The following is a 27,724-nucleotide window of genomic DNA, read 5'->3' as shown; positions in this document are numbered from 1 at the left end:
ACTTGAACCAGACCGCTCAGCCCAAGCAACCCTAAAGCTTGCTTTTCTGGACTGCAAACAGAACTGCAGCTGAGGATTTTTTTTTAATTGCTTAAAATGTAGTGAACCAATGAAGCGATAATGAAACCCCTCTATTTTTCTCAAAACGATCCAACTGGAACAAATCCAAAACCTGGAAGTATTTTTCTGGAACAGACCTTGAAAGTCAACTGGTGTGTAAATCTGTTCAAATCCAGGAAGCCCCTGCTCTGCTCATGGGCTGCCAGAGGGTGGGAGGTGGGGGAGGGCGTCCCTACAGAGGGACAGCCATACAGCCTCATGGAGATGGGAAAGTGCACTTGCTCCATGGCCACGGGAGCTTTAGAGGTCTGCTTTTGCCTCAGCCAGGGGCCTTTTGGCCTACCATGGTTTCTTATCCATCTTGGAGGAGATGGAGTGGGAGGAAATGGGTATTTGTACCCTGTGGGTAGGGCTTTATGGGGTCTAGGGTGGAAGGCAAAATGAAAGGGCCTCCCTAATCCGGCCAGGCCACAGGGCAGTGATGAAGGCTTTAGACAAGGGGTCCCCTCCCACCTGCCCAGTCCTAGGCTCCCAGGGAGAGGCTAACACAGCAAAGCTTCCCAAGCCAGGGTCACTCAGCTCTCTGGTTCCCATCTGAGAAAAGTATACAGATCCTAGGAAGCCCTGTGAACAGTATATGGACTCTAGACTCAGGGCTTCAGGCCTCTAATTTCAGGAGCTCAGACCCACTTGGGTAGGTTGGGGCAGACCAATCACAGAGCAGATCCAGAGTAATGTTGCCTCTAGTCAGAGGTGGAGAAACAAATTCCATGTGTTTCTGAATACACAAGGAATGGGGTGGAAATCTAAGAAGCCCCATCATGTTAAGGATCTTTGCCACTGGAGAGAGAGAAGCACAAAATCCTATCTGAGAATAATGACTTCAGTCAGATAAATTCAGCTGTCTCTCTTTTTTTTTTTTTTTTTAAAGATTTTATTTGCTCATGAGAGACCCAGAGAGAGAGAGAGAGAGAGAGAGAGAGAGAGAGGCAGAGACACAGGCAGAGGGAGAAGCAGGCCTCCTGCGGGGAACCTGACCTGGGACTTGATCCGGTGACTCCTGGATCACATCCTGAGCCAAAGGCAGATAGATGCTCAATCACTGAGCCACCCAGATGCCCTAAAAAATATTTAGGTTTTTATTTTTATTTATTTTTATTTTTTATTTTTTATTTAAAGAGAGGTAGGGGTAGGGAGGGGCAGAGGGAAAAAGAATCTTAGGCAGGCTCCATCTCAGGACCCTGAGATTGTAACCTGAGCTGGCAGCAAAAGTCGGATGCTCAACCAACTGAGCTACCCAGGTACCCTTAAAATTTAGATCTTTAATCTATCTGCAGTGTGTTTCTGAATACACATGGAATGGGGTGGAAATCTAATTATGCTAATTCTGGTTGTTACATAAACCTGTTATTTTCTCACTGAATTGAAAAACTACCTATGTTCAGCTTCCATACATCCTTAGGTCTATTACTTCTCTATTCTGTTCTACTTCTCTATTCTATTCACTTATTCTATAAATAAATATTCTATTTATTCTGGTGCCATACTATACTATTTCTATTGATTATAGTCACTTTATAGTAAGCCTTATCATTTGGTCAGGCAGCTCCTTGCCACACTTAAAAAAAAAATAAGCAAACCATTTTGTTATATTGAAATATAACTCATATACCATAAACTTCACTCTTTGAAAGTGTATGATTACATGGTTTTTTAGTATGTTTGTTGAGTCGTGCAACCATTGGCACTATCCAGGTTCCAGAACATCTTTGTCACATGTTCTCTGTACCCATTAGCAATTGCTCCCCTGACCCCTGCTTCCCTGGCCCTGGCAATCAGGAATCTACTTTCTGCCTCCGTGGATTTGCCTGTTCTGAACATTTCGTAGAATTGGAGTAATGCATTGTATGACCTTTGTCTCTGGCATCTTTCACTTAGCATAGAGTGTGCACATTGTAGCCTATGTCTGTAGTTCAGTTCCTTTTTAAGGCTGAATAATATTCCACTGCATGATTATGCCACATTTTGTTTATCTAGTGGATAAAAGAAACTTTTGAATCCATTGCTTCCTAAAACCTCCACTGGCAATCAGACAGAAATTATTACACTTATTATTTTGAAGGAATCAAGATATTTGCCTCTCTGTGTCTCACTTTTGGTCTTTTGATAAGACTCTATAAAATTTTCTTCAAGTTAGACCTCTAATTGTCTTTTTTTTTTTCTAATTGTCTTTTCAATTTCACTTCTAGGCAACATTTTTGTTGCAAAGATGAGTGAATTTTCCCATTGCTCCTTCTAAATTGTCAGCATAGAGTAAAACTACTGTTTTTTTTTTTTTTTTTTTTTTTTTGGTGTGTAAACTACCGGTTTACTTTGTATCCTGTCAGTTCCCAAATTGTCTTATTAAACCCACTAGGTTGATTTAGTAGGTTCTCTTGGGTTATCTTAGTATGCAACCACATCATCCGCAAATAAGATCATTTCTTCTTTTTTCAACAGCAACAGATTATTTCCTTGCCTTATTATATTAGTTAAAGACTATGAAACACTGTCAAGTGATGGTGGTGATGGGGTGGGGACTTGCATCTCAATAGAACATGGCTTCAGTTCTTTACCAATGAATATAATACTTGGTGTTAGATTTTTTCTTCTTTGGTAATTTTATCATGTTATTTAATTTCCTTTTAATCTTATATTAATTTTTTAAATTTAGCATATACTTCTTTAATCTTGGAGAGGAAGACATTTAGAGTTAAGACAGGAAACCTAGAAACCACAAACAAAAGACACACTTGACTTCACAAAAATGAAAAGGAACAGGTTTTGAATGGCCAAATACTATGAGTAAAGGCTAAGGTCAAACAAAATGGGAAGTCAAGGAGGAAAGCATTGCTAGCCATTTACCATTCCTAACACAAAAGCAGCACTGATAAATTAATATGAGAAAATAAACCACTTAATAAAAAATGAGGAATGGATTAAAACAGGTAATTTTTAGTATCTGTGCTACCAAAGCAAGCACCAAGATTTATTTATTTGAGAGAGAGAGAGAGAGAGAACACACAGAAGCAGGAGGGAGGGGCAGGAGAGAGAGAATCTCCAGCAGACTCCCTGCTGACTTGGAGCCTGCCATGGGGCTCGAGCTCAGAACCCTGAGATCATGACCTAAGCCGAAATCAAGAGTCAGATACTCAACCAACTGAGCCACCCAGCCACCTCAAATGTGTATGAAAATTTGAAACACACATCCCATTTTTGGAAACCCACCCCATGGAAATAAAAGCATCATATACACTTAAAGACTTCTCAGTATCGCCTGCAGCAGTGAAAAGCCAGAAACAATTTGAAATGTCCATCAATATATGAATAATTAAATCATAATACATGGTAACATGAAAAAGAATAAAGTAAAATATCTATTAATCTGGAGGGATGTTCATGATGTTCTTTAAGTGAAAAAAGTTACATGCAGAGTTATAGGTAAGAGCCTATTTTTGTTGTTAAAAGCAATAAAACAAAGAACCAATCCTACATAAAGTGTTTGTAGGAATAGGGACAAAGGGGCTTGGGGATGACAGCAAGCAGAAGAGATTTTAAATTTTCATACATTTTTGAATTGCTTAACTTGTTAAAATATATTATGTATACTTATGTAATTAAAAATCAACATGGAGCACCTGGGTGGCTCAGTCTGTTAAGCGGCTCTTTGATTTCAGCTCCAGTCATGATCTTGGAGTTGTGGGATTGAGCTTCACATTGGGTTCTGCACTCAGTGTGGAGTCTGCTTGAGATTCTCTCCCTCCCTCTGCCTCTGTCCCTCCCCCCTACTCACACTCTAAAATCAATCAATCAATCTTTTAAAAAAATTAGTACAAAAAATTTAAAGGAGAAAGAAAAGGAACCTGCCTCAAAAACATCAATATATATTACCTGATTGACCTATGGCCTGAAAAGTTCATGGCTTATATCTGTTGATTATTCTTCCTCTTGTAACAGGGCACGAAAAAGAAAGCAGGGTGGGGTGGACTGGGGAAGAAGCTGGAAGTCACAGGTGTACGAGTGCAAGGGCAGAGAGAGAGAGAGAGAGAGAGAGAGAGAGGGAGAATGAAAGAGTGAGAGGAAGGGAAGAACAGGGGCAGGGGAAGAAGGGAGCAGCTTTTTTTTTTTTTTAAATTTATTTGAGAGAGGAAGAAAGAGAGAGAACACACAGCAAGGGTGGGGAGGGGCAGAGGGAGAGGGAGAAACAGGCTCTCCACTGAGCAGGGAACCTGATGTCAGGCTAGATCCCAGGACCCTGAGATCATGACCTGAGCAGATGCTAAATCCACTGAGCCACTCAGGCACCCGCAGGAGCAGCTTTCTCCCTGGGAAGCAGGGACTGTGGGGCAGGAGAGGGATGATGACCCTGGGGTTCCCAGAGGCAGAGCCTGGGAGTGGGGTGGTTTGAATAGTCTTCAAGGGTCTCTTGGGGCTGCCCAACAGAACTCTGGTCCAGGGGAGCCTGCAGGCCCTAAGGAAAATCCTTCTACAGTTTTTCAAATATCTTAGCAGGGAGTGGGTGGTTCATCCATTCCTTCATCCACTCATTGACCTAAGAAGCATCTGTCCCATGCCTCTCCCATGCTAGGTGGTAAGAAATTGGCCTATTCAGGACAGACAGGGCCCTGTTCATAGGCAGCTTCCAGGGTGGTGGGGGTCCACACCCCGATGCGGATCACTGTATTTCTGCCCAGCCCTGAGCTCAGTTTGGGCTGGACTTACCTGACAGGCCCTAATCTGGACCACAAACTACAGCTTTGACCCCAGCCAGCTGCCAGGCACCCAGGCGGGGGAGGGGAAGCCAGTCTTGGAGCCAGAAAAATGCTTATTGGCTCCCCAGCTGTCAGTGGTCTGGGAAGGCCCAGGGATGCCCCCATGCCAGCCTCCCAAGGCTGCCAGCTGAGGGCTGTCTGCTGTCAGGAGTCTGACAGCCTAGAGACCAGCTTGAAAAGGAATTGGGGCTGAGGCAGCAGCCCCCCCAGCTTGGGAGACTTCCCAGACAGGCCAGGCCAACATTTCCCTTGCGGCTGCCACAGACTTGACCTCTAGGCCACGTACACCACCAGAAAACCACAGAAGGGCTGGCATGGGGCTGCCCTCCCCTAACCCCCAGGCCCAGGGCCAGCTATAGGGAAGGCTATAAGGATGGTTCCAGTTGGCCTAGGGCCTCTAGTCTCCTACAGGTGTCCAGTAGCTACCTGAATGCCTCTGTGAGTACATGGCCATGTCTGCGATGGTCAGGGGACCCCAACTCAATTGGAAAGCACAGATCTGGGCAGCCCGGGTGGCTCAGCAGTTTAGTGCCGCCTTTAGCCCAGGGCCTGATCCTGGAGACCCGGGATTGAGTCCCACGTCGGGTTCCCTGCATGGGGCCTGCTTCTCCCTCTGCCTGTGTCTCTGCCTCTCTCTCTCTGTGTGTGTCTCTCATGAATAAATAAATAAAATAAAATCTTAAAAAAAAAAAAAAGGAAAGCACAGATCCTGGCTTCCACATAGGTCAATCAGAGGACCACAGGATCAGGCGTGGAAGCCGTTCAGGAGCAGTTGGCTTGTTAGTGGCCCCCTCCTTGCAAATGCCTGGTGCTCTGGTTCCCTGGTTCCTGTGGCTTAGAATCTCTTGGCTTTCCTCCCCCCTCCCCAGCAATGCCTCCTACTTTGTCTCCTCTGCCAGCTCTGATTCTTCCTTCCTCTCCTCTTGACTGTGGGTTTCCTTGAGTTCAGGTACCCCCATGCACCCCCAGTGTGTCCCATTTCTGGGTGTGTGCAGATGCTCCCTGGGCCTCCCCAACCAGTCTGGGGCCAGCAGCCCTCACCCTTCTGCTGCCCACAGGCAAGACACATAGGTCATCCATCTGGGCCACCTCCTCCTGCTTGGCAGGAAAAGGCGGGTGGTCACAGAGCTGCAACACGCTGCCGGGCCCTGGCTCTGGCAGGAAAGATGCGCTGCCTCATGCTCTGGGGGCCTGGAGGCCTCTGACTCAATCTGCAGAAGGAGTTCAAGTTCACAGGGGGACCTCCACATAGCCTAGCCTGGCCACAGTGCAAACTCAGTTAATAAGCCGTGCTGGCTGCAAGCATGTGGGCCGCTGGCCTCCTCGCTCGCATTATTAAAAGGCCATCTGTGCCTGCGTGACCGAGGAGATGGAGGCTCTGCCCTCCCCAGGGGTGTGTGTGTATGTGTATGTGCATGGATGCATGCTCTGCGCTGAGTCTGAGCAGACAGGGCCCCCCACCCCAACCCACTTGAAGCCACATTGTTTCCCTAGCTGCAATGTCCCCCCTGAGCCCGAGGGACAAAGATGTGCCCTGACAGGGATGGGGCAGGAGAAAGCCCCAGCTCAAGGGTGGAAATGGGACTGAGTAGAGGAGGGAGCCCCTTCCCCATCAAACCCCATTTCGGGCTCCTCTCCCGGGGGCCAGTCCCAGCAGGGCTTGCTCCTCTGCCTGCCGGCCCAGGCCCACCCGCACTTGCCCATGGTCCTACAAGGGCTTTGCCGTGGCAGTGATGGCAGGAGAGGCAAACTTATGGGAATGAGAAGTGCAAATGGAGTCCGACAGAATTAGGGAGGAGGGTCCTTTGCAGAAAGAGCCGGGGGATGCTGAGGAGGTTTCAGGAGAACAGAGGCCCAGCTGTTAATGCCAGTCCTGTCTGAAGGGGCTGCCCTATAGTAGATTTTTACCTTCTACATAGTATCATTTGACAACCTTCAACACTTTATAATAAACACACCTTACTTTTGCAACAAGAGAGGAAAAAAAGCCCAAACGAGATAAAGATAGATGCCAACTCATAATCCAAAGACAGAAATCTCTAAGAGCCCTTCATGTCTGCCTGCCTGGCCCAGCACCAGGTAAGCCGCTTGTCCCTCTGACTGCTCTCTCTCATTAAGGACCCTCAGTCTCTAAGTCTTGGGCTGAAACTTGGACCCTTTAGGACAGAAGGAGCCAGGGCCCAGAGGACAGGACGCTGCCTTTTGGTCTCAGCTCAGCCATACAGGGGCTCAGTAAGTGCCTCCTCTTCTTGGGGCCTCAGGCTACACATCCACAAAACAGGACTTAAATACCTGCCCTGGTCACCTCTGGAGCCTGTTGTGAGATGAGAATTTTAAAATTTAAAATCATGAACATGCAAGCCCCATGCAAGCTGTGGAGGGTCATCTACCACATCAGGAACGCTCCCGCTGGTGGGCCTGAGCTCCCCTTCTGACGGCGGCTGCCCGGGATGCAATCACAGTAGCGTAACCTCCATGAATACCAAAGGGCCCTGGGCATGAAGTCATTTTGCTCATTAGGACCAGGGACTCCAGGAGTCTTCCCTTACTGAGATGCAAGACAAGCACCAAAAAGAGATGGTACAGGCCAACTTTGGAAAGATGCATTTTCATACTCTGCAAAAATCCTTGAGGGAATCACATTTCTGCAAAGATCCATAGTGCTCACAGCATCCCCAGCCCCAAATTAGCACTCGTTTGTGAAATGGCCTCCAGTGGATCCTCCTGCTTCGAGCAGTCACTGTGCTAAGGCCCCGCTGCCCACACAAGGGCACAGGGAGGGACGAAGCACCAGTACGAGCCACCTGGAGGGTATGGCAGACGTTGGCCTGGTGCCCATGGCACTGCCTGGCTAGCGGACAGTTGCTCTCCCAGTAGAGGGGGCCAGAGGGGACTTACCTCTCCCTCGGGCCCATGTGTAGATGCGACTAGTCTCAATGCTTCTGGGCTTTGGCTCGGTGGGCTCCATGGGCAAAGGTCGGAAGTGGGAGTCATCAGCCCGGCCGGGGGTCTTCAGTGGCAGGATGTACTTGGGGAGCCCTTTGTAGAACCAGGCCCCTGACCTCTTCCAGACCTGGCAGGGGTGACATCTGCTTAGAGCAAGGGGTGCAGAGCAGCCTTCCCTGTGCCATGCTCCCACGCACACCCGCCCTCCTCCCCTGTTGGAAAGTGCTTAACACTCAGTAGATGCCACTTGCATTCCTCTTGCCACCCCTTCCCTCAAGGCTCCGGGGCAGAGCAAGCCAGGGCTGGGTGACAGCACAGTACTCAAAGCTGTCCCAGAGAGCTCCCCAGGGATGAGACTATGTCTGGGAAGGCACGGGGCGGGGGGCAGACCTCTGAGAACCCCAGATTAGAATTCAGAGCAGCACGGAGATAAGACCCCTGAACTCTTAATGCCTACTTCAAGAAACACCAAGTACTCCATAATCTCTTTTCCACTGAAGTAAATATATTCAGGGTATTTAGTAAGATTAGGAGAGTGTGAAGGAATGTGGCCTTCTCAGGGAAGAGCAAGCCTTGGTTTGCTAGAGCAAACAGCCTGGGTCTGAGCCCTGGATCTGTCACCTGGCAGCTGTGAGTTTTGGACACATCGGCCTTCCGGATCCCTAGTTTCATCATCAGTAGGTGGAATGTAGGAACAGTGCCCGCCTCATAGAGCAGCCATGAGATTTTTTTTTTTTAAGATTTTATTTTATTTGAGAGAGAGTGAGAGCCAGAGAAATCACAGGAGGCAGAGGGAGAAGCAGCCTTCCTACTGAGCAGGAACTGGGATGAGGGGCCCAATCTCAGGACTCCAAGATCATGACCTGAGCTGAAAGCAGACACTCAACTGACTGAGTCACTCAGGCATCCCAAGGACCAAACTCTTTTTCTTTTTTTTTTGTATCTTTCCTTTTTTTTTTTTTTTAGATTTTATTTATTTATTCATAAACACAGAGAGAGAGAGAGGCAGAGACATAGGCAAAGGGAGAAGCAGGCTCCATGCAGGGAGCCTGATGTGGGACTCAATCCCAGGTCTCCAGGATCACACCCCAGGCTGCAGGCGGCGCCAAACCGCTGCACCACCGGGGCTGCCCAAGGACCAAACTTGAATGATTGTAAGGTACCATGGCCCAGTGCCAGGCATGAGCAGCCATTTCACAGATGTGATGCTTGTGATTATCATGATCACCCTCTTCCTCTCATCTGACAAACATGGAAGTTTAGCAACTAGTGGACCATGTTCCCTACTCAAAATACAGAATTCATTCATTCATTCATTCAGGAAGGAAGGAAGGAAGGAAAGTGAGGGGGTAGGGGCAGAAGGAGATAAGAGAGAGAATCTTAAGCAGGTTCCACGCCCAGTGTGGAGCCTACTACGGGGCTTGGTCTCACAACCTTGAGATCATGACCTGAGCTGAAATCAAGAGTTGGATGCTTTACCAACTGAGTCACTCAAGCATCCCTCAAAAGAGTTAATTTAAAATCAGAAGGCCAGAGGGTACCCTGCTTCTCTCTAGGACAAGTTTTCCTAATCCTCAGTCTTCCTCTGTACATTAATTCTGTGAGATATTAACATGGACTGGACCCCCCCCCCCACACACACACAAAAAGGTTCTTGATCATGTACACTTGGGAAGCACTAGGTGGTTAAACCAAGCATTACTGCAGGACTTCTCAGAGCCTTGAATGTGCCAATATACAAAGAGTTCTCCATCAGAGCCAAAAAACACCAAGTGGTGTTTCCCACTTGGAATCTACTCAACAAGTTTTCTTACAGATGCTCAACCCTAGTAATTGGTCTGTGTAGACTCAGCACCTAACTGTGCAGCACCGGAATCACTCAACTATCATGAGTCATCTCTTTATGCTCCAGAGTGCCAGACACAGCGCCACTGAGTCCCAACCCTGTCTCTGGCTCGAAGGGGTTGAATGGCTCATGGAGTCCCCTTTAAAAAATCGTTTCCGGTCCTCTCATGGTCCTCCTATGGGAAGTATTTATTTGAATTGACAGTGTGTATACATGGTCTAAAATTCACAGAGTGCAAAATTAAAGTCTCCTCCCCATTCCCAGAGGCATCCAGTGAGAAATTCTTTGAGGAAGCTCTTATTATCCCCACTTTCCAGATGGGAAAACCGAGGCTCTGACAATTTAAGCAACTCGCCCAAGGCCAGCCCACCATTCTATTGGCCTCTATTCCACACTGGAGGCCCCAGAGTCTCATCCCAATGTTTACAGAAGCAAAGTAGATGCTCACTAAGTGTGGCTGAGTGGTGAGTAAAGCCTCAGCAGGGCAGACATCACCATGGACTCTAAGTGTCCTGCAGACTGGGTGCCTAGAGAGGAGGGAGCTGCTGTGACTGCCAAGGCCACCCTGTCTTTGCACAGCTGCCACATGGTTTCTGAGAACATGTGCCCAAGCCCATGAAGCCACTGGTGCCAGTGAGGAGCTCACTTGGCCTCCGTGTGCTGAGAAAAGGTCTGAGCACCTGTCACCCTGAGCGCACCAGCCTCCTGACCCCCAACATGCACTGGGCCTCAGAGGGACCAAATGAAACAAGCCCTCAAGAGCCAACTGTATACCTGGGGTATATATGCAATTTTTTTGAAGGATCATGTAGATGCAACCTGTGTTTGCCTCTCTCCTAACTATGTATCACAGCAACTGTTTTGTGTTAATAAGTAATGGTGGTCTCCACTGCCATTATTTAATAGCTTCATTGTTTGGATTTATTAAACTTAATTAAACCAGCCCTCCACTCATAGATATTTAAGTTGCTTCCAGATTACCACTCTTGTTAACAGTGCTGCAACAATTGTCTTTGCACACACATCAGACAGGTGTCAGTTTCGGCCTTAGAAAACACTCCAAGGGGCGGATCTGCCAGGTCAAGAGATGTGTATATTTAGATGATGACATATATCATCAGACCACCCTCCAGGAAGAAAAGTTGAATATCCAGTGAAGTGCTAAGCGTCTTCAAGGTGGGAAGCCCAGACTACACTTCCTGGTGGGATCTAGGGTCTGGCCTCGGGGCCCTGCTCAGGAGCAGTTCCCATGGGCTGCTGGGTGTGGGGAAGGTGCTTGTCAGGACCCAAGACCACCAGAGTTAAGTGCCATAGCAGGGAGGATGGGGACCCCACTGTGACCCCTGGGGCACACTGTCACATGTGCTGTTTGAAGGGGAGTGGGCAGGACAACATCAAGGGTGACTCAATGAGATGTAAACTACATCACTGTTATGTGGCTTTCAGTGGGAGAGACCAAGAAATGCTATAGAGCTGCATTTGGGGGTTCCACAGGGCCAGACACATCACTGATCCTCCCTAAGGCCTCATCTTGGGCTCCTGGGCAGTTTCTGCCGAGCTGGGACAACAGTTCTGGTCTACGTGTGTGCATAGTCCTTTCTTTCCTTTTTTGTTTTCAATTAAAATTAAGTTTTAATTGCAGAAAATATCCATAACATAAAATTTACCATCTTAGCTATCTCTAGGTATATAGTTCAGTAGTGTTAAACACATTCATGTTGTACACCCAGTCTCTAAAACTTCCTCTTGTAAAACAGACTCTGCACCCATTAAACAATTCCCTATTCCTCTGTACCGCCCCCAGCCCCTGACAGCCACCATTCTACTTTCTGAGAATCTGACTCAGAATTTGATTACTCTAGATTTGATTACTCTAGATACCTCATATGAATGGAATTGTATGGTATTGATCTTTTTTGTGACTGGCTTTTTTCACTTAGCATAATAACCTCAGGTGTTGCAACCCTGTGTCAGAATTTTCTTCCTTTTTGAGGTTGAATGGTGTTCCATTGCAGGTATACATCACATTTTGTTTAGTTATTCATCCATTGATGGACACTTGGGTCGTGTCTACCATTTGGCTGGTCCTTTCATTTATTTATTTATTTATTTATTTTAAAGATTTTATTTATTATTTATTCCTGAGAGAGAGAGAGAGCGCGCGGGAGAGCAAGAGCGGCAGAGAAACAGACAGAGGGTGCAGCAGGCTCCATGCAGGGAACCCGATGTGAGACTCAATCCCAAGTCTCTAGGATCAGGCCCTGGGCTGAAGGTGGCGCTAAACCGCTGAGTCACCTGGGCTGCCCTGGTCCTTTCATTTTTAGAAACCACTTGGCTTTACCTCCAGGGGGGCAGGTCCAGGGCACTGTGTTCACCACTGTATCTTCAAACTTCTAGCACAGGCTTGACACACAATAGGTGCTAGCAAACACTGGTTGTATGGCTGAAGTAGAGTTATAGGTAGTTTGCTGGAACGTGCCCAATCTATATAGTTGCCACCTTTCTGGAGATGTGGCCTGAGGGTTTCTCACCTAAATTCTTGTAATTAATCAAATAGATTTATTGTTTCAGATTAAAGAAGGATAAAGGAGAAGTGCTTAGCAGGGCCTGCCAGTGAAGAGCAAGCTGCAGTGAACCTCCCTGGCTGTGCGCTCCCAGCTCCTCTTCAAGCACCAATGTGCCCCTGCAGCCCTGGCTGCCCCTGGCTCCCCTGGAATGTCACGGCCAGCAGTCCCCATGTCCTCAGCCTCACCTTCCGTTGCAACAATCCACCTCTACCCCTCCCCCATGCTTAAAAATACTAATCAGTAAAGTGCTTTCAGAAAATGGGATAAAGAGGCCAAGATCCCAAGTATTAGGCTGAATTGCATGAACATGCTGATAATCAATGGTTTTTTTGGTATTTGATAATTTTTTATCTATAAATCCTCCCATAAGGTTCATATAATTCATTCTGATATTTATACTCAGCAGGGCAATGATGCCATGGGGTTGCCAGGCCTGCAGCACCTCCCTGGGGCCCAGGAGGTCAGTCATTCTACCTGAGTCCATGGTAATGGGGCCTGGGGTCTACCTCCTTCTCTCCCGTTGGCACTGTGGTCCAGGCAGAAGGACCAAGACTGGAAGACCAGAAAGGCCCATGGTCCTGGACCAGCTTGAGGAGCTGCAGTTCCTGAGACCCCACTGTAGGGGTACTGGAGCACACAGGTGAGGCCAATACGGAGGGGCCCTCCTGGGTAGGAGTGCATGAAACATGGTGTTTTGGAAACTGCCTTCCCCATGGGAGAGCAGGACTGCTGAGGTGAGGCATAAGGGACCCCAGGGCTGAATTCTGAGCTGCCACCCCTCTTCCCCTCATGTCAATCCATGGCCATCCTCAGACCTTCTCTCGCCTTGCTGCCCACTCCACCCTGCAAAATGCACAACTGTAGCTTTTAATCGCATGATGTCTGCTCTGTGCATCCAGGCCTATCACCCACTGCATGGCCCAACACCCAGCCACCTCTCCAAGAACAGTAGCAAGAAATGCCCTCCACAGATTGGAAAACCTTCACTTTCTAGTGAAGCTGTGGGATCTGCAAAACCCTAGTCGGCTCCCCATGTGTGGTTTGCTGTGATAAGGCCAGCACAACAGCCAATCTTGAAAATGCCATTTAATAAGAAAAGACCCACACTGCCGCCATGGCACTCGCAGGAGTGGCCAGCAGCATTAAATCCTCCCCATAGCACTGCTTTGTGCTCTGCTTCAAGGTTTTCATTAGGATTTCAGTTCACAGCCAACCTGACTGCTGATACCGACGGATATTAGCCAAGCCGTTCCCAGGGAATTTTAATTACCATGATAACAATTGCTAATCATTGGCATTTCCTAAATGGCTGTGGTTGGAGAAGGTGGTGATTGCCAGGCCCCATTAGGAAGAAGAGGATCCTAGGGGACCAGTCACTGGGGAGGGTGGGCAAAGGACAGCCCAAGACCTCTGTCCTTGCCCACTGCCCCACCCCTTCTGAGTGTTACCGCCTCTTCTTGCCTCCCAAGCAACTCTGGAGTGCACCTGCACAGATTCAGGCAAGAAGTCCACACCTGGGTCGGAGCAGGGGTACAGTTTGCAGCCTTTGCACATGCTGTTCCTTCTACTTGAGATGCCCTTCATCCTCGACTCCCACCAAGACTGTGACACTGCCCCTAGGAAGTCTTCTGTGCCACCTGGTACAGAACAAGAGCACCTCTGCCGTGCTCTTGGAGGCCACATGGAGCTGAGCCCAATGGCAAGGCTGTGTCTGTGCCACCCATGTGCTCCCAGGACCCCACGAGGAGCCTGTGTGAGGCAAGAATGCTGCTGACTGACAAAACGGATGAATGAACGAAGAAGGCAAAGAAAAGGAATCGTCCTCAGGGGACAGAACATGGGACTCTGTCTTTGGGGAGACAAGTTCTGTCTGCTTAACAAGCTCCAGGCTGGCCCAGTCTTGAAAAGCCACAAGAAATGGCCTATCAAAAAAAAAAAAAAAAAAAAAAAAAAGAAAAAAGAAAAAAGAAAAAAAAGAAATGGCTTATCATAGAGAAGTTTTCTTGCTTACACTTTGGTCTTTTAAAAAAGGGCTCTTAAAGGGGCAACCCACCTGGCAGAGAGGCCAGACAGCCTTCCCCCATCAGTTACCTGAACACACACACACACATGCATAGAGTGCAAGCCTGGCAGGAGCTCTACCAGGCAAGCAAAACTCCTGTTAGCATGGCCAACAGGACCCCAGAACTCTGCCAACCTTGCCACCCTCACCAGACTCATCTCTTGCCTCCTCCTGGTCCATGCTTGGGATCAGCCAGACACAGCCACTCTCACTCCCTGGCCACATTAAACTTGCTTCCAGGTCTTTGTACATGCTTTTCCTTCTTCCCTCCATGGGCTAGGATAAAGAAATCCAGCCTTTAGGAAATTACTATTATCCAGAAGCTTCCACAGAACTGTCAGGTCTCCCACTGCAATGCACACACAATTATGTATGCCTGTTTCCCGCACCAGATCGAAAGCTCAAAACTCCATACTGGTAGGATGCATACAGGGGCCCCAGTGCATGATAGCACACAAAAATCTGTCATCTGAGGCTACTGAGCACATCCAAATTTCAAGGCTTTATGTAACTCAGGTTACTTAAGAGAAGCACTGGCTTAGAGGGTGTCATAGACTAAGCTGTGCCCCATGCCCCAATTCATATGTTGAAGCCCTACGGGGCAGTGTTGGAACATGGGCCTTTGGGCAGTGATGAGGGCTAGATGGGGCTATAAGGGTGGGCCCCTCATCATGGGATTAGTGCCCTAGAAGAGACACCAGAGGGCTTTCATCTCTCTCCTCTGTGTGAGGACATAGAGAGGTGGCTGACATCTGTGAGCCAGGAAGAGCACTCTCACAGGGAACCCTGACAGTACTTTGATCTAGGACTCCAGCCTCCAGAACCATGAGCAGTAAACTCTTGTTGTTTAAGGACCCTGTCTACGCTCTCTAGTTATGGTAGCCTGAGCTGAGGACAACACAGGAGAAGCTTCCCAGGAGGCTGTAGAAGATGAAAAATGGCCCCCGGTTATTTTCCTCTCGTCCCATCAAGTGGTGAGGTCTATGTACCCCACCTGCTCTAGGCGGGTGACTTGTTTTGACCAACAGAATGTGGTGGTGGTGCCATGGGACTTCTGACCAGACCTCAAGAGGCCCAGCAGTTTCCTTTCTCACCGTCTGGGAACACCTTGGCCACCACGAGAGACTGCCTTGTCCAGTGGATGAGATGAGAGACCCGGTGGAGAACCAAGACACCCCAGCCATAGCGAGTGCCGCCAGCAGAGGAGTGAGCCTTCCTGGGTCTCTCCCTATTGAATTGTCCCGGCCTGCAACCTTTGGATGAGCCCTGCTCAATCTCCTTGCTGAGCCCAGCCCAAACTGCCGGATCACAAGCAAAGGAATGTTGTTGTTTTAAGCCATTTAAGGCTCCTTGCCTCCAGTAGGTCACCTATCCTCTGTTTAGACACTCCTAAAAAAAGAAACAATCAGGTATGTTGATAACTAATTGAGTAAAGCAATAGAGTTAAATTCAGGGACTTAAACGAAATAATTAGAAAGGAAAAGGCTCCTAGGAAGAATACAGTGCAGAAATATAAAAATGTAAAATAAAGGCTCAAAGATAAAAATGAGGCCATTTGGAATGTGGCGCACAAAGATAAACAGAAAAATGCAAAAGAAGTGATAAGGGGGGTGGGGCGTGGGCCTGGGTGGCTCAGTTGTTGGGCTCCTCTCTTTGGCCCAGGGCATGATCCTGGAGTCCTGGGATTGAGTCCCGCCTAGGGCTCCCTGCATGAAGCCTGCTTCTCTGCCTGTGTCTCTGCCTCTCTCTGTGTCTCCCATGAATAAATAAATAAAAATATTTTTAAAAAAATCAGTGATAAGGGACAGGGTCACCTGGGTGGCTCAGTGGTTGAGCTGTTGCCTTCAGCTCAGGGGTTCCTGGGGTCCTAGGGTCGAGTCCTGCATTGGGCTCCCTGCAGGGAGCCTGCTTCTCCCTCTGCCTATGTCTCTGCCTTTGTGTTTCTCATGAATAAATAAAATCTTAAAAAAAAAGAAGTGATAAGGGACAAAAATGCTCAATTTGAGGGGTCTACTTCCTAATAATAGACTCCCCAGAGAGAGAAAAATGAAAAATATCTCCAGGCACTGAAGAAGAACATGTGTCTTTAGATTAAAAGATTTTTATTGACTATAAGGCAGGAAAAATGAAAAGTAAAAAGCAATAGACACACATACTCATAAAATCATTTAGTTCCAAATATAAAAAGAAGATCCTGAAACTTCCAGAAAGAAAAAAACAGGCCTATGAGAAAACCAGAATCAGAACAACATCAGTCTTATCATCGGCAACACTAGATGCTAAAAAAACTATGCATCTAGAATTCTATCAAACTATCAATCAAACATGAGAGCAGAATAGAGACATTTTTAGACTTGCAAGGACTCCAAACTTTTCTTTGTATGGGTTTGTACAGATGGGTTCCAGCAAAATACTGGTGAAAATAAGAAAGAGGAAGACACTGGGATCCTAGAAACAGTGTCCCCAACTCAGGAGGGCAGTGGAAGGAGATCCCATGAGGCTGGCTCTCAGTAACTAGTGCAGGCTGGAGCTGGGAAGGTTGTGCAGGGATTTCTGACATGGCAAGAGAAGGCTCTGTACAACAGAAGATAAAGGTAAAATCAAGAAGTTGCACAAAAGGGCACCTGGGGGGCTTAGTCGGTTGAGTATCTATCTGCCTTCCGCTCAGGTCATGATCCCAGGGTCCTGGGATTGAGTCCCACGTCCGGCTCCCTCCTTCTTGGGAAGCCTGCTTCTCCCTCTTCCTCTCTCCCCTGCTCATGCTCTCTCTCAAATAAATAAATAAAATCTTAAAAAAAAAAAAAAAAGGAGCTGTATAAAAGGACATAAGTTTCATGATTCTTTTGTCATTAGAAAAAAATCAATAAAAACCTTGAGGGAAAATTAAAAATCAGATCGGAAAGGTCATGATCTAAATATTAGGTAAATTAAAATGTGACAGAAATGAAAAATTAAGAAGGAATGCATCAGGTCATGTTATTAGGATCATTTTCATTTGGGGGATGCAGGGGTCAAGGTAGTTACCAAAATGTGATCTTCACATACCATTTGACCCTGAGCTGTTTAATGTTTATATAAAAAAATTTAAAAATTCAAATATTCAATAATTACTGAGCACTTGGTATATGTCAGGCACTGTCCTAAGAATTTTAAATACAATAACTTATTTAACCCTCAGCATTATCCTATGTTGTAGGTACTACCATCAGCTCTATTTTACAGACAAGGACACACCAGGTGCAGAGAGAACAGGGAAGAAAAGGACAGAACTGGAACCCAGGCAGTCTAGCTCTGGGATCTGCCCCCTTTACCCTCTCATAAAATCATATACGGGTTTGCTAAATTAAATGCTATTTATAGATTTCTCAACCTGCACTAACCTGGAGACAAAGTGCTCTAACTTTTCTTAGATTCTTTATTTGTCTATCTGGCATCCATTAATCACGTGGCCAAAATAATGGCCAAAGATGTTGCTATTTATCCTGTGATGTGACTTTTGCAGACCTGTGAAAGTCATGTTGCAAACCCTCCGGCCAAACCTGAGTCCACACTACACCACTGCCTCAGCTAACCCTCACATACCACGCCAATACTCCTCTGCCATAAATCACCCAGGGTCCCTCCCTATTCCCCAATGCCTCCCTAAACTGCTTAAACTAGCCAATCTGAAGATAAGTACCCTGCCCTACTTTGCCTTTCCCATAGAAACCCCAATAAAGGAGAGCCTGGGTAGCTCAGTTGGTTAAGTGTCTTCCTTCAGCTCAGGTCATGATCCTGGGGTCCTGGGATTGAGCTCTGCATTGGGATCCCTGCTCAGAGGGAAGCCTGCTTCTCCCTCTCCCTCTGCCTGCTGCTCCCCCTGCTTGTGCTCATTCTCTCTCTGTCAAATAAATAAAGCAAAAAAAATATTAAAGTTCTAACAAATTGGTCATTGGATGTTCATGTTATTGAATTCCTGGGCTGCATGGCAGGTGGACACATGTGGAGTTGGGCCATCTATGGCTAGTATACTGAACCTGGATGTGATTAAGAGAGAAAAGTTGGTAGTTCAGGAAAGGAAAAGAAAGCAGTAATTTAATTTTTAAAAAAGATTTTATTTATTTATTCATGAGAGTCACAGAGAGAGGCAGAGACATAGGCAGAGGAAGAAGCAGGCTCTCTACTGGGAGCCCAATATGGGACTCAATCCCAGGACCCCGAGATCACGACCTGAGTCAAAGGCAAGAGGTTCAACCACTGAGCCACCCAAGTGCCCGGTAATTAAAAATTTTTGTAGTAGCACAGGATAGGAAAAGAACCAAACTATGCTTAGTTGAAAAACACCTGCATGAGTTCATATTACTGAAATTTCTGTCCCTGAAGAAAGCCAAGTTCCCCCTCAGATGTCACTGTACCCATCTAACCTCCAGGAGTCAGAGATGGGAAAAACTTGAACAGTTTTTTCAAAGGGAACCAGGGCTTCCAAGCATAAAAGGCAGGCAGAGCTGAATCCTTCAGAAAACAGGAAGGGCCAGGAGCATTGGGTTGGAGGGAGACTGCTCTCAAAGACAGCTGGCCAGTACCCTTTGACCAGGTTTCCGTAGTGACAAGCTGAGTATGAAAAACCATAATTACAGCCAAGGCGACAAGCTGATACTGAGCAAGGCAAGCTGACATGAGATGTGCTAACGCAATGCACATATACGTTTTAGTACCAGTTCGTGCTGGTAATGCTGTCGCTCAAACCAGATTGGGACCATCCTACCTTAAAGTTCTGGCTGGCAGCTTGATAACTTGCTGCCCTACTCAAGGAGCAAGGAGACTCAGCGTTTACACAGTGTGTATGACTCTGGCATGGACTTGACCATGTGCATTTGTTCAACGTGAGCAGTGAGTGGGGGCAGGGAGCAGGTCCCCAAGGCCTGTTACCACAGAGGCAGCCCAGGGAGCCCTCTATCAGCTGTAACGCCTACAAAAGCAACCTCTACATACTCCAGGAAACTGGGTGCCCCTGTGATCCAGAAGGTGGCTGCGATTCTTGTCCTGAAAAGGTACTGTGGATCACATTAGCAAAAAACAGAAATCAGGTGCATCCAGTCTGCCTAAAAAAATTGCTCAGAAGTAGAGTTCATTTGATCAACAGATGAATTAAAATAAAAAGCTCATGAATGAGGAACTCCTGGTACCAGAAAATGAAATGATCAATGAAATAAAGGCAGAGTTTAGTCTAAATAATTAGTGTATGTATAACTACAAAATGATAAAAAATGTGAAGGAAATGATGCTTAAAATATTGGTGTAAAATAATCAGTTAACAAAAATAATCTGACCCCAGATTTCAGATTGTCTCAAGAAAAGTGAAATGTGGCTTCAAACCATAAGATACTTTGGAATAAACCTAACCAAAGAGAGAAAGGATCTGTACTCAGAAAACTATAGAACACTCATGAAAGAAATTGTGGAAGATACCAAGAAATAGAAAAACATTCCATGCTCATGGATTGGAAGAACAAATATTGTTAAAATGTTTATACTACCGAGAGCAATCTATACATTCAATGCTATTCCTATCAAAATATCATCAGCATTTTCCACAGAGCTGGAATAAATAATCCTAAAATTTGTATGGAACCAGAAAAGACCCCAAATAGCTGAAGGAATGTTGAAAAGGAAAATCAAAGCTGGTGGCATCATAATTCCAGATGTCAGGCTATATTACAAAGCTGTAATAACCATCAAGACAGTGTGGTACTGGCACAAAAACATAGATCAATGGAACAGAATAGAGGACCCAGAAATGGAACCTCAACTCTATGGTCAACTAATCTTCGACAAAGCAGGGAAGAATATCCAATGGAGAAAAGACAGTCTCCTCAACAAATGGTGTTGGGAAAATTGGACAGCCACATGCAGAAGAATGAAACTGGACCATTTTCTTAAACCATACACAAAAATAGACTCAAAATGGATTAAAGACCTAAGTGTGAAACAGAAATCCATAAAAATCCTAGAGGAGAACACAGGCAGCAACCTTTGTGACCTCAGCCACAGTAACTTCTTTTAGACACATCACCAAAGGCAAGGGAAACAAAGGCAAAAATGAACTATTAGGATTTCATCAAGATAAAAAGCTTTTGCACAACAAAGGAAACAGTTGACAAAACCAAAAGACAACCAATGGGATGGGAGAAGATTTTTGCAAAGAATTGTCAGATAAAGGGCTAGTATCCAAGATCTATAAAGAACTTACCAAACTCAACACCCAAAGAACAAATAATCCAATCAAGAAATGGGCTGAAGACATGAACAGACATTTCTCCAATGAAGACATACAAATGGCCAAGAGACACATGAAAAAATGCTCAACATCACTTGGCACTAGGGAAATAAAAATCAAAACCACAACGTATTTCATTATGGCTAAAATAAGCAAGTCCGGAAATGACTGATGTTGGTGAGGATGCAGAAAAAGGGGAACCCTCGTACACTGTTGGTGGGAATGCAAGCTGGTGCAGCCATTCTGGAAAACAGTATGGAGGTTCCTCAAAAAGTTGAAAATATAGCTACCTATGCCCTAGCAATTGTACTATTGGGTATTTACCCCAAAATACAAATGTACAGATGTCCATCGACAGATGAATGGATAAAGAAGATGTGGTGTACATATATACAATGGAATACTATTCAGCCAACAAAAAATGAAACCTTGCCATTTGCAACGACATGGATGGAACTAGAGGGTACATGCTAAGTGAAATAAGTCAATCAGAGAAAGACAATTATATGATTTCACTCATATGTGAAATTTAAGAAACAAAACAGACGACCATAAGGGAAGGGAGGGAGAATAAAACAAGACAACATCAGAGAGAGAGACAAACTGGAAGAGACTCTAAATTATAGGAAACAAACCAAGGGTTGCTGGAGAGGAAGGGGTGGCGGGATGGGGTAACTGGGTGATGGGCATTAAGGAGGGTATGTAATGTAATGAGCACTGGGTATTATATACAACAGATGAATCACTGAACTCTACCTCTGACACTAATAATACACTATATGTTAATTAACTGAATTTAAAGAAGTTAAAAAAAGTGGCTGAAAAAAAAGCTTTGGACTCCTCATCCTCAGCAGCAAGGGGAGTTATTAGACACTGTTTCTATTATAATATAAGCAATTAGACAAATACTGGCTTAAATATTTAAACACTAATATGTGTATGTATATATATACTTATCTGTCCCTTTAAGACAATCAGCAGAATTTAAACTAGGGAAAAGTTTTGTCACACCAAAATACATGATTTTTGAGGTTTTTTTTTCCTCTTCCTTCTTCCCTCCCTCCCTTTCTCTCTCTCTCTCTCTCTCTCTCTCTCTCTCTCGGTTTTAAAAATTTTCTCCTTGTTCTTGCCATTTTTGCTTTGAGCCGAAATTGAGTTTTAGAGCAGCCATCTTTTCCTCCTTGCTTGCTTCCCCTCCTTCAGAAAGCTGAAGCTGGCGGTCAACCCCTGAAGACAGAGTGAGTAGATATTAATTTATTCAAATAACATTTATTCAGCACCTTCTATGTGTTAAGACAGAGCCTCGGAGAAGAAAAGATCAAATGTTCTTGCAAATGAGTGGTCCAAGGCATAAATCCATACCAGGCTGGGGTCTGTGTCCATGTTTTCCTTCCACGTGAGAGTGTTCATGCTCTGCCTTCGTGAGCTGTTCCGCACTGATGCAGCTTCCCTAGCACCTGGGGTGAAACCTTCAGTCTGTGATGTAGAGTGTGAGTAAGCAATGCTGAGCCAACAGTGGGCTTTGAGAAGCACCAGGGCAGCGGGACAGAGCTCTCCTCTTTCCCCAGGCTCTCCACTTATCCCTTGGGAAGTGCTAACTCAGAACTGAGGCTTTAGCAGAAAACTAAATGAGACTCCTCTCAGGAGTATTTGTGTATTTGCATTTTAAAGAATGCTACTTTAAAACCTCCAGGTGTGTGTGTGTGTGGTGTGTGTTTTGGTGAGTCAGAGAGAAAGCCTCCACTGTCCTCGAGCTCACCCTGCTCACCCTGTCTGAAAAGCCTCCAGTTCTTTGGGTACTGCTGATGGCTGGCCGGCTCCCCACCCTGGGGCCAGGCCTGCATCTCACCAGGAGGTAGGTGGGAAATTAAGCCCCAGCAAAGATGGAGCACACACTTGATGACCCTTTCTGCAACCCCACTGCAGGCAGCTCCTCCCTCACCCCAGGAGCAGGTGGCCCCAAGAGCAGGAGGGAGCCCTTGTGAATTTTCTTTTTCATTTCAAGTGGGTTTTGAGTAACCAGGTCAATCTGGAAGGCAAGCCAATTTGCCAGCATAGTAGAACGGAAAAAAATGCAGTGAGCAAAATCTTCTGAGAGTGCTGTTTTCTTGACAGATAATTTAAACACCTTGGCTAGATTATTTCTGAACCAAAGGAAATGCTTTGGCTTCCATTAACCCCTGGCGAGGGGCTTGCTCCAGTGAAGCTTCTGCACAATTACTGGTGAGGTAATTCTGCACAATTACTTGCCAGCCTCAGAGGGAGGTGGCTCCCAACAATGGCTCTCCACGTCTGCGGGCTGTGGGGCTGTGTGCCCCCAAGGTGCCTAGCCCTGCATCTCCCTCATTACCTGCACTGTGCAAAGGTCCCTGCAAGCCACTGAAAACAGGGACCCCATCTCCCCTCTCTCTCTGGCCCCACAGGCCATCTTCTCCCCGTATTCAGAATGGTCTCCGGAATTCAACAAATCCATGCAGGCTAATGATGCTCTTTCACAAATGTTCTTAATTACTTGCTTTGTCAACACTGCATATGGGCCCCCTCGCACTCTTCATTTGCATGCAGCATGAAATCCCTTTGAATCCAAAATATTTAACTATCTTCTCGGGTCCAAGACAGATTTGAGAGGACAAGCGTGTTCCAGTGGTGTTTGGCTGCAGAGCACGCCTCTGTCCCCAGATGGAGTGGGCCATACACGGGAAATGAATAGAGCTGGAATCAGAAAATTGGACAGGCCAATTAGACCCAGCCAGGTCTTTTCAGAGGAGCTTTATGATTTTGATTCAATTCCCAGAACAACAAACATGCCTATGTTTAAACACAGTTTCAGAAACATATTCCAAAGCCAATATGACAGCATTTCTGGGCTGACCACTCCCTGGCAGGGCTCGTGGGCCTTGCAGGAATGCTTTCCTCAGCTGTGGATTTGATTATTGCTTCATTTCCAATTGGTCTTGTCCCTTCTTGGGGAAAACCTAGAATTCTGAGATTCCATGGCCATCCATCTTCCAGATTCACTGTAGTGTCTCTTACTGTTTTCAGCTCTTTTGTCCCTGCCTCCTGGAAGAGCTTTAAAAAAAATTTTTTTTAAAGATTTTATTTATTCATGAGAGAGAGAGAGAGACAGAGACATAGGCTGAGGGAGAAGCAGGCTCTCTGTGGGGAGCCTGATGCAGGACTTGATCCCAGGACCCCAGAATCATGACCTGAGCCAAAGGCAGACGCCCAACCACTGAGCCACCCAGATATCCCTAAAATTTTTGTTCCTATCACTGATTCAAGCTTTTTGGGGCTTTCATGATCCTTTGTTATATTTAAGAGGCGTGCCTGTGAAATCCAGCATCCATACTAAAGTAGATAAAGTAGATAAAGACATAGTACACTTCAAAGAAACATACTCAACTCAGCACCTGTGAACTCATGGAGAAATTAAATATTACTGAATCTGAGATGCCTCTTTAAGCCCTCTTTGTCTTCCAGGGGTAAGCACTGGGGATCTTGCATTAAGCAATCCCTCACTTTTCTATTCAACAACAACAATAACAAAAAACATATGTGTGCATTTCTAAATAAAATTAATATTTACTATTACTTGTTTGATCATATTCTTGAATCAATGTATTCGTTGGTAAATTTTTTTCTTTTGCTTATTGTGTTTTCAATTTATCCTTTGATGAGTTTAGCTGAAGTTCTTTTTTTTTCACTGCTATTACTTTATAGCCATGATTTATCTATCCATTGCACCATGAAAGGCCAGTTGGGTAGTCTCCAATTTTTTTGTTGTTACAGAATATGCTGCTACATGCATTCTTGGTCATGCTTCCTAGGGAGCCTTGTGAAAGTTTCTCTAGGTCGTACAACTGGGAGTGGGGTGTGAGGTGGAGCATCTTGCATAGGAGATGATACTCACAAGGTCCAGGGGCAGTGTGGAGATGAACCAGCCAAGGATGCTACTGAATGGGCCCCTCTGTGATTTAGTTTGTAGACAAGAGAGCATCAGGACCTGGCCCACGACCATGACATGACCCTCAATTTGATGCATCCTGGGAGCAGTGAGAAAAAATTCAAGGGACAAGGGGACAACCAGGTGCTGGGACCAGGCTCAGAGATGCAAATCATTATTAGAAAGTGGTCAGGGCCAGGCTGGGCTTCAGTTCTGGGTACATCAGCCTGGTCTGGGATGTAATGACTTACAAAGTCAAAGCAAGAAGAAGTGAGGCAGGGAGCTAGGAGTCCCCCAGACATTGGGGGATGACCATTTTGGCAAAGAAGGGGAGAAAGTCTGAGGGCCTCTATTTATTTATCCTGTCTTCCTCCAGCCCCAGAGCTGTCCTGGAATAGGAAGGGGTGAGGGCCTATTCTTGAGAGAAGTGGTCCCAGGTTTGGTAGAAAATCAGGAGCAGGAAGCTGACCTAGTGGCAAGAACCAGTCGGACAGCCCAGGTTCAAATCCCAGTTCTTTGTGTCCTCGCTGTGTCTCCTTGGGCTTGTCACTTAACATCCCGGAGCTTCCATTTGGCTGGAAAATGAGACACAGAGCCCCATGCCTGCTTCAGAGGAGGATCCCAATAAAGGCCGATTCTTTTCTGCTTCCTTTTTTGATAGACGGTTTTCTGGCACTGTGGTATGTTATGTGTCTTGAGTTATTTCCTTAGAAGAGGGGATGGATGTGTTTTTCCAAGGCTGGGCACCACTTAGGAGCTTAATAAATACTTCCTGAAGGATGCAGTCACACTCTACTGCCTAGTCTCCATCTGCAAGACCACTTGCTAAGGAGAAGGGCACAACTGTACCAGCCAATGTCATTTGACATCTGAAAAATGGGCAGGAAAATCTGATTATTCAAAATTTTATTCAAATTAATAAAGGGAAAACGACTAAATTATATGCTTTCTCCCTAGCTTTTTGCCCACCGCCCTGGGGACACATTCAGGAGGGTACCATGGCAAGGAAAACCAGGTCATAGAGGCCCAAGACAGGGGGAGCCTGGGGGAGCTAGGCTGTAGTGTCACGACACTATTATACCAACACATCCAGAGGGACAGTGAAGCCGGTCTGCACCTTGTTATACTCAAGGCTGGTGTCATGATTCCTAACTCCACAGGCTGCTGAGCACCCTGGGGTGGCTGAGTAAGCAGGGGCTAGAGGGATATTGGTGTGACAGAGCCAAGTGCTAGGAGCTGTGGGCCATGCTCCTGGTGGGGCTTCATATCAGGCCATGTCAACTAATTTCCCCACTCCCTGTGGCCAAAAAGCCTCTAGTACTCAAACCTTCCTGCCCCCACCTCAGTAGAACCCAGGACCTTGAAGGTGGAAGGTGAGGAATTTCACTGGCTCCATGCTGCTCTGTGAACACGGTACAGTGTGTCCCCATCCTGGACGGCCCCTGGCCTCCCTGCTATACCTTCTCTAGGTCTTTGTTCACACCTTATCTTCTCAAAGAGCTTCAAGCCCTGGCTCTATTGATTACCACTTGGGGTCTTTGGGCAAGTGATCTCCTTTCTCAGTTTCCCCATCTGTCACATAGGACTACAATGAGTACCTCACTGGGCTCCTGAGAGGATAAAGCTAGATATTCACTGTCTAGCCCACAGTGGGTGCCAGACTGGATTCCTTTGGCATGCATGGGCAGGACAACTGGCCCAGTAGACTGGAGCACAGTGGTGACAAAGTCCTCTTGGACTGGAGAGCAACTCTGAATGTTCTTTCTCCAACACATAGACACAGGCACAGGTAGGCACCCCAAATAAGGGGCAGGGAAGTGGGGGGAGGACTACTCTGCCCCCGCACCCTACAGGAGGAAGGGGGGCTGGTGGGCCCCAGCATCCTACTCCTCTCCTGCCACTTCTACATGTGTGGGAGGCCAGGAGCCTGTACTGATGGTTGGCTTGGCAGAGCCATGGAGTGTGGGAGGTGACCAACACAATGAGGAAGTCTGACCACCAGGGTCCCCCCGGGACGCTGTGACAGCAGTCCAGAGCCAGACACAGATGGTGGGGCACTCAAGCAGCCGCTCGCCTGCCTGCTCCAGTGCCAGCCACCCACTCCTGAGTGCGCTTGTGGGCCTCCGGGTGGTTCCTCTGGCAAAGCTGTTTGCAGCAAAAATCCAAACTGCAAGTAACAGCAGGACCAGGAGAGAACCAGCGTGGGGAAGCAGATGGCAGTGAGCACAGGCTGCCAGCCTGGAAGGCAGGCGCCATGAGGGTGCCGGGCTTGGTTGGCACAGCTGCTCCCCACTGGTGCTGGTTTGCGGAGCACCAAGGAGCTCTTGCTTCTCCTGGCTTCCTGCAAGGAAGGAGCTCTTCCTTGAGGAGCTCTTGCTTCTCCTGGCTTCCTGCAAGCCTGTGCCAAGGTGGACCTTCCACGGGGCCTACCCGAGCTGTACTGGTCACCGTCCAGGCTGTGCAATTGAGAGGTGAGTTAAAGACCACCATGTGAAGCCACTTTCCTACTTCAGAAGCCCCTCTTTCAGTCAATCAACAAACAGAAGAGAGGGGCCAGGAGATGAGAATACAGACTCGGCACCAATGGGCATCAGTGTAGGACCCCAGCCAGGGCCAGCTGCGATGAGACTTTGGGGGAAAATCAAATCAAAAGCGCCCTGCTGGGAAAAGGTTCTAAAGTGATCTGAACAAGGAACGGGCTTTCCTTTTTTGCAAATGTCTCTTTCAATCAGCAAATGTTTCCTGAGCACCTTTCATGTGCAGAGCACTGCAGGAAACAGAGTAAGTGTCCATGCCCCCCCACCCTGCTGAGTTATAATCAGGATGTGGAATGAAACTGGGAAGGCAGAGCACGTGCTCTAATTGTATTAATCAGCTTTCAATTGCTTACAAATTGGTCTTCTCCCCTCTCCAGCTCAGCTGCCTTGGAGAATGCCTGCATCCTCAAAGACTTAGTCCAGAGCTACAGGCCCTAAAAAGAGCTAGAGGAAAGGTTTCTAGAATCCTGGGGAATTTATTTTTTTTATTTTTTTAAAGATTTTATTTATTTATTCATGAGAAACAGAGAGACCCAGAGGCAGAGACACAGGCAGAGGGTGAAGCAGGCTCCATGCAGGGACTTGATCCCTGGTCTCCAGGGGTCACGCCCTGGGCCAAAGGCAGGCGCTGAACCGCTGAGCCATCCAGGGATACCCAATCCTGGGGAATTTAGAGTCTAATTAACTTCTCCATGG

At 46.7% G+C, this 27,724-nt stretch overlaps 1 protein-coding gene across 1 annotated transcript in view; it reads right to left on the bottom strand.

The window, feature by feature from the left end:
* RPH3AL (rabphilin 3A like (without C2 domains)) overlaps positions 1-27,724 on the bottom strand; it is a 146,216-nt gene that overhangs the window by 17,068 nt on the left and 101,424 nt on the right. Inside the window, 1 exon segment of the mRNA XM_072747929.1 lies at positions 7,770-7,944. Within this exon segment, the coding sequence (XP_072604030.1) occupies positions 7,770-7,944 (175 nt within the window).

Source organism: Vulpes vulpes, chromosome 2 (genome assembly GCF_048418805.1).
Source record: "Vulpes vulpes isolate BD-2025 chromosome 2, VulVul3, whole genome shotgun sequence".
Lineage (NCBI taxonomy): Eukaryota > Metazoa > Chordata > Mammalia > Carnivora > Canidae > Vulpes > Vulpes vulpes.
Note: the sequence above shows the minus strand (reverse complement) of the source record. Positions and strands in the feature narration are given on the sequence as shown.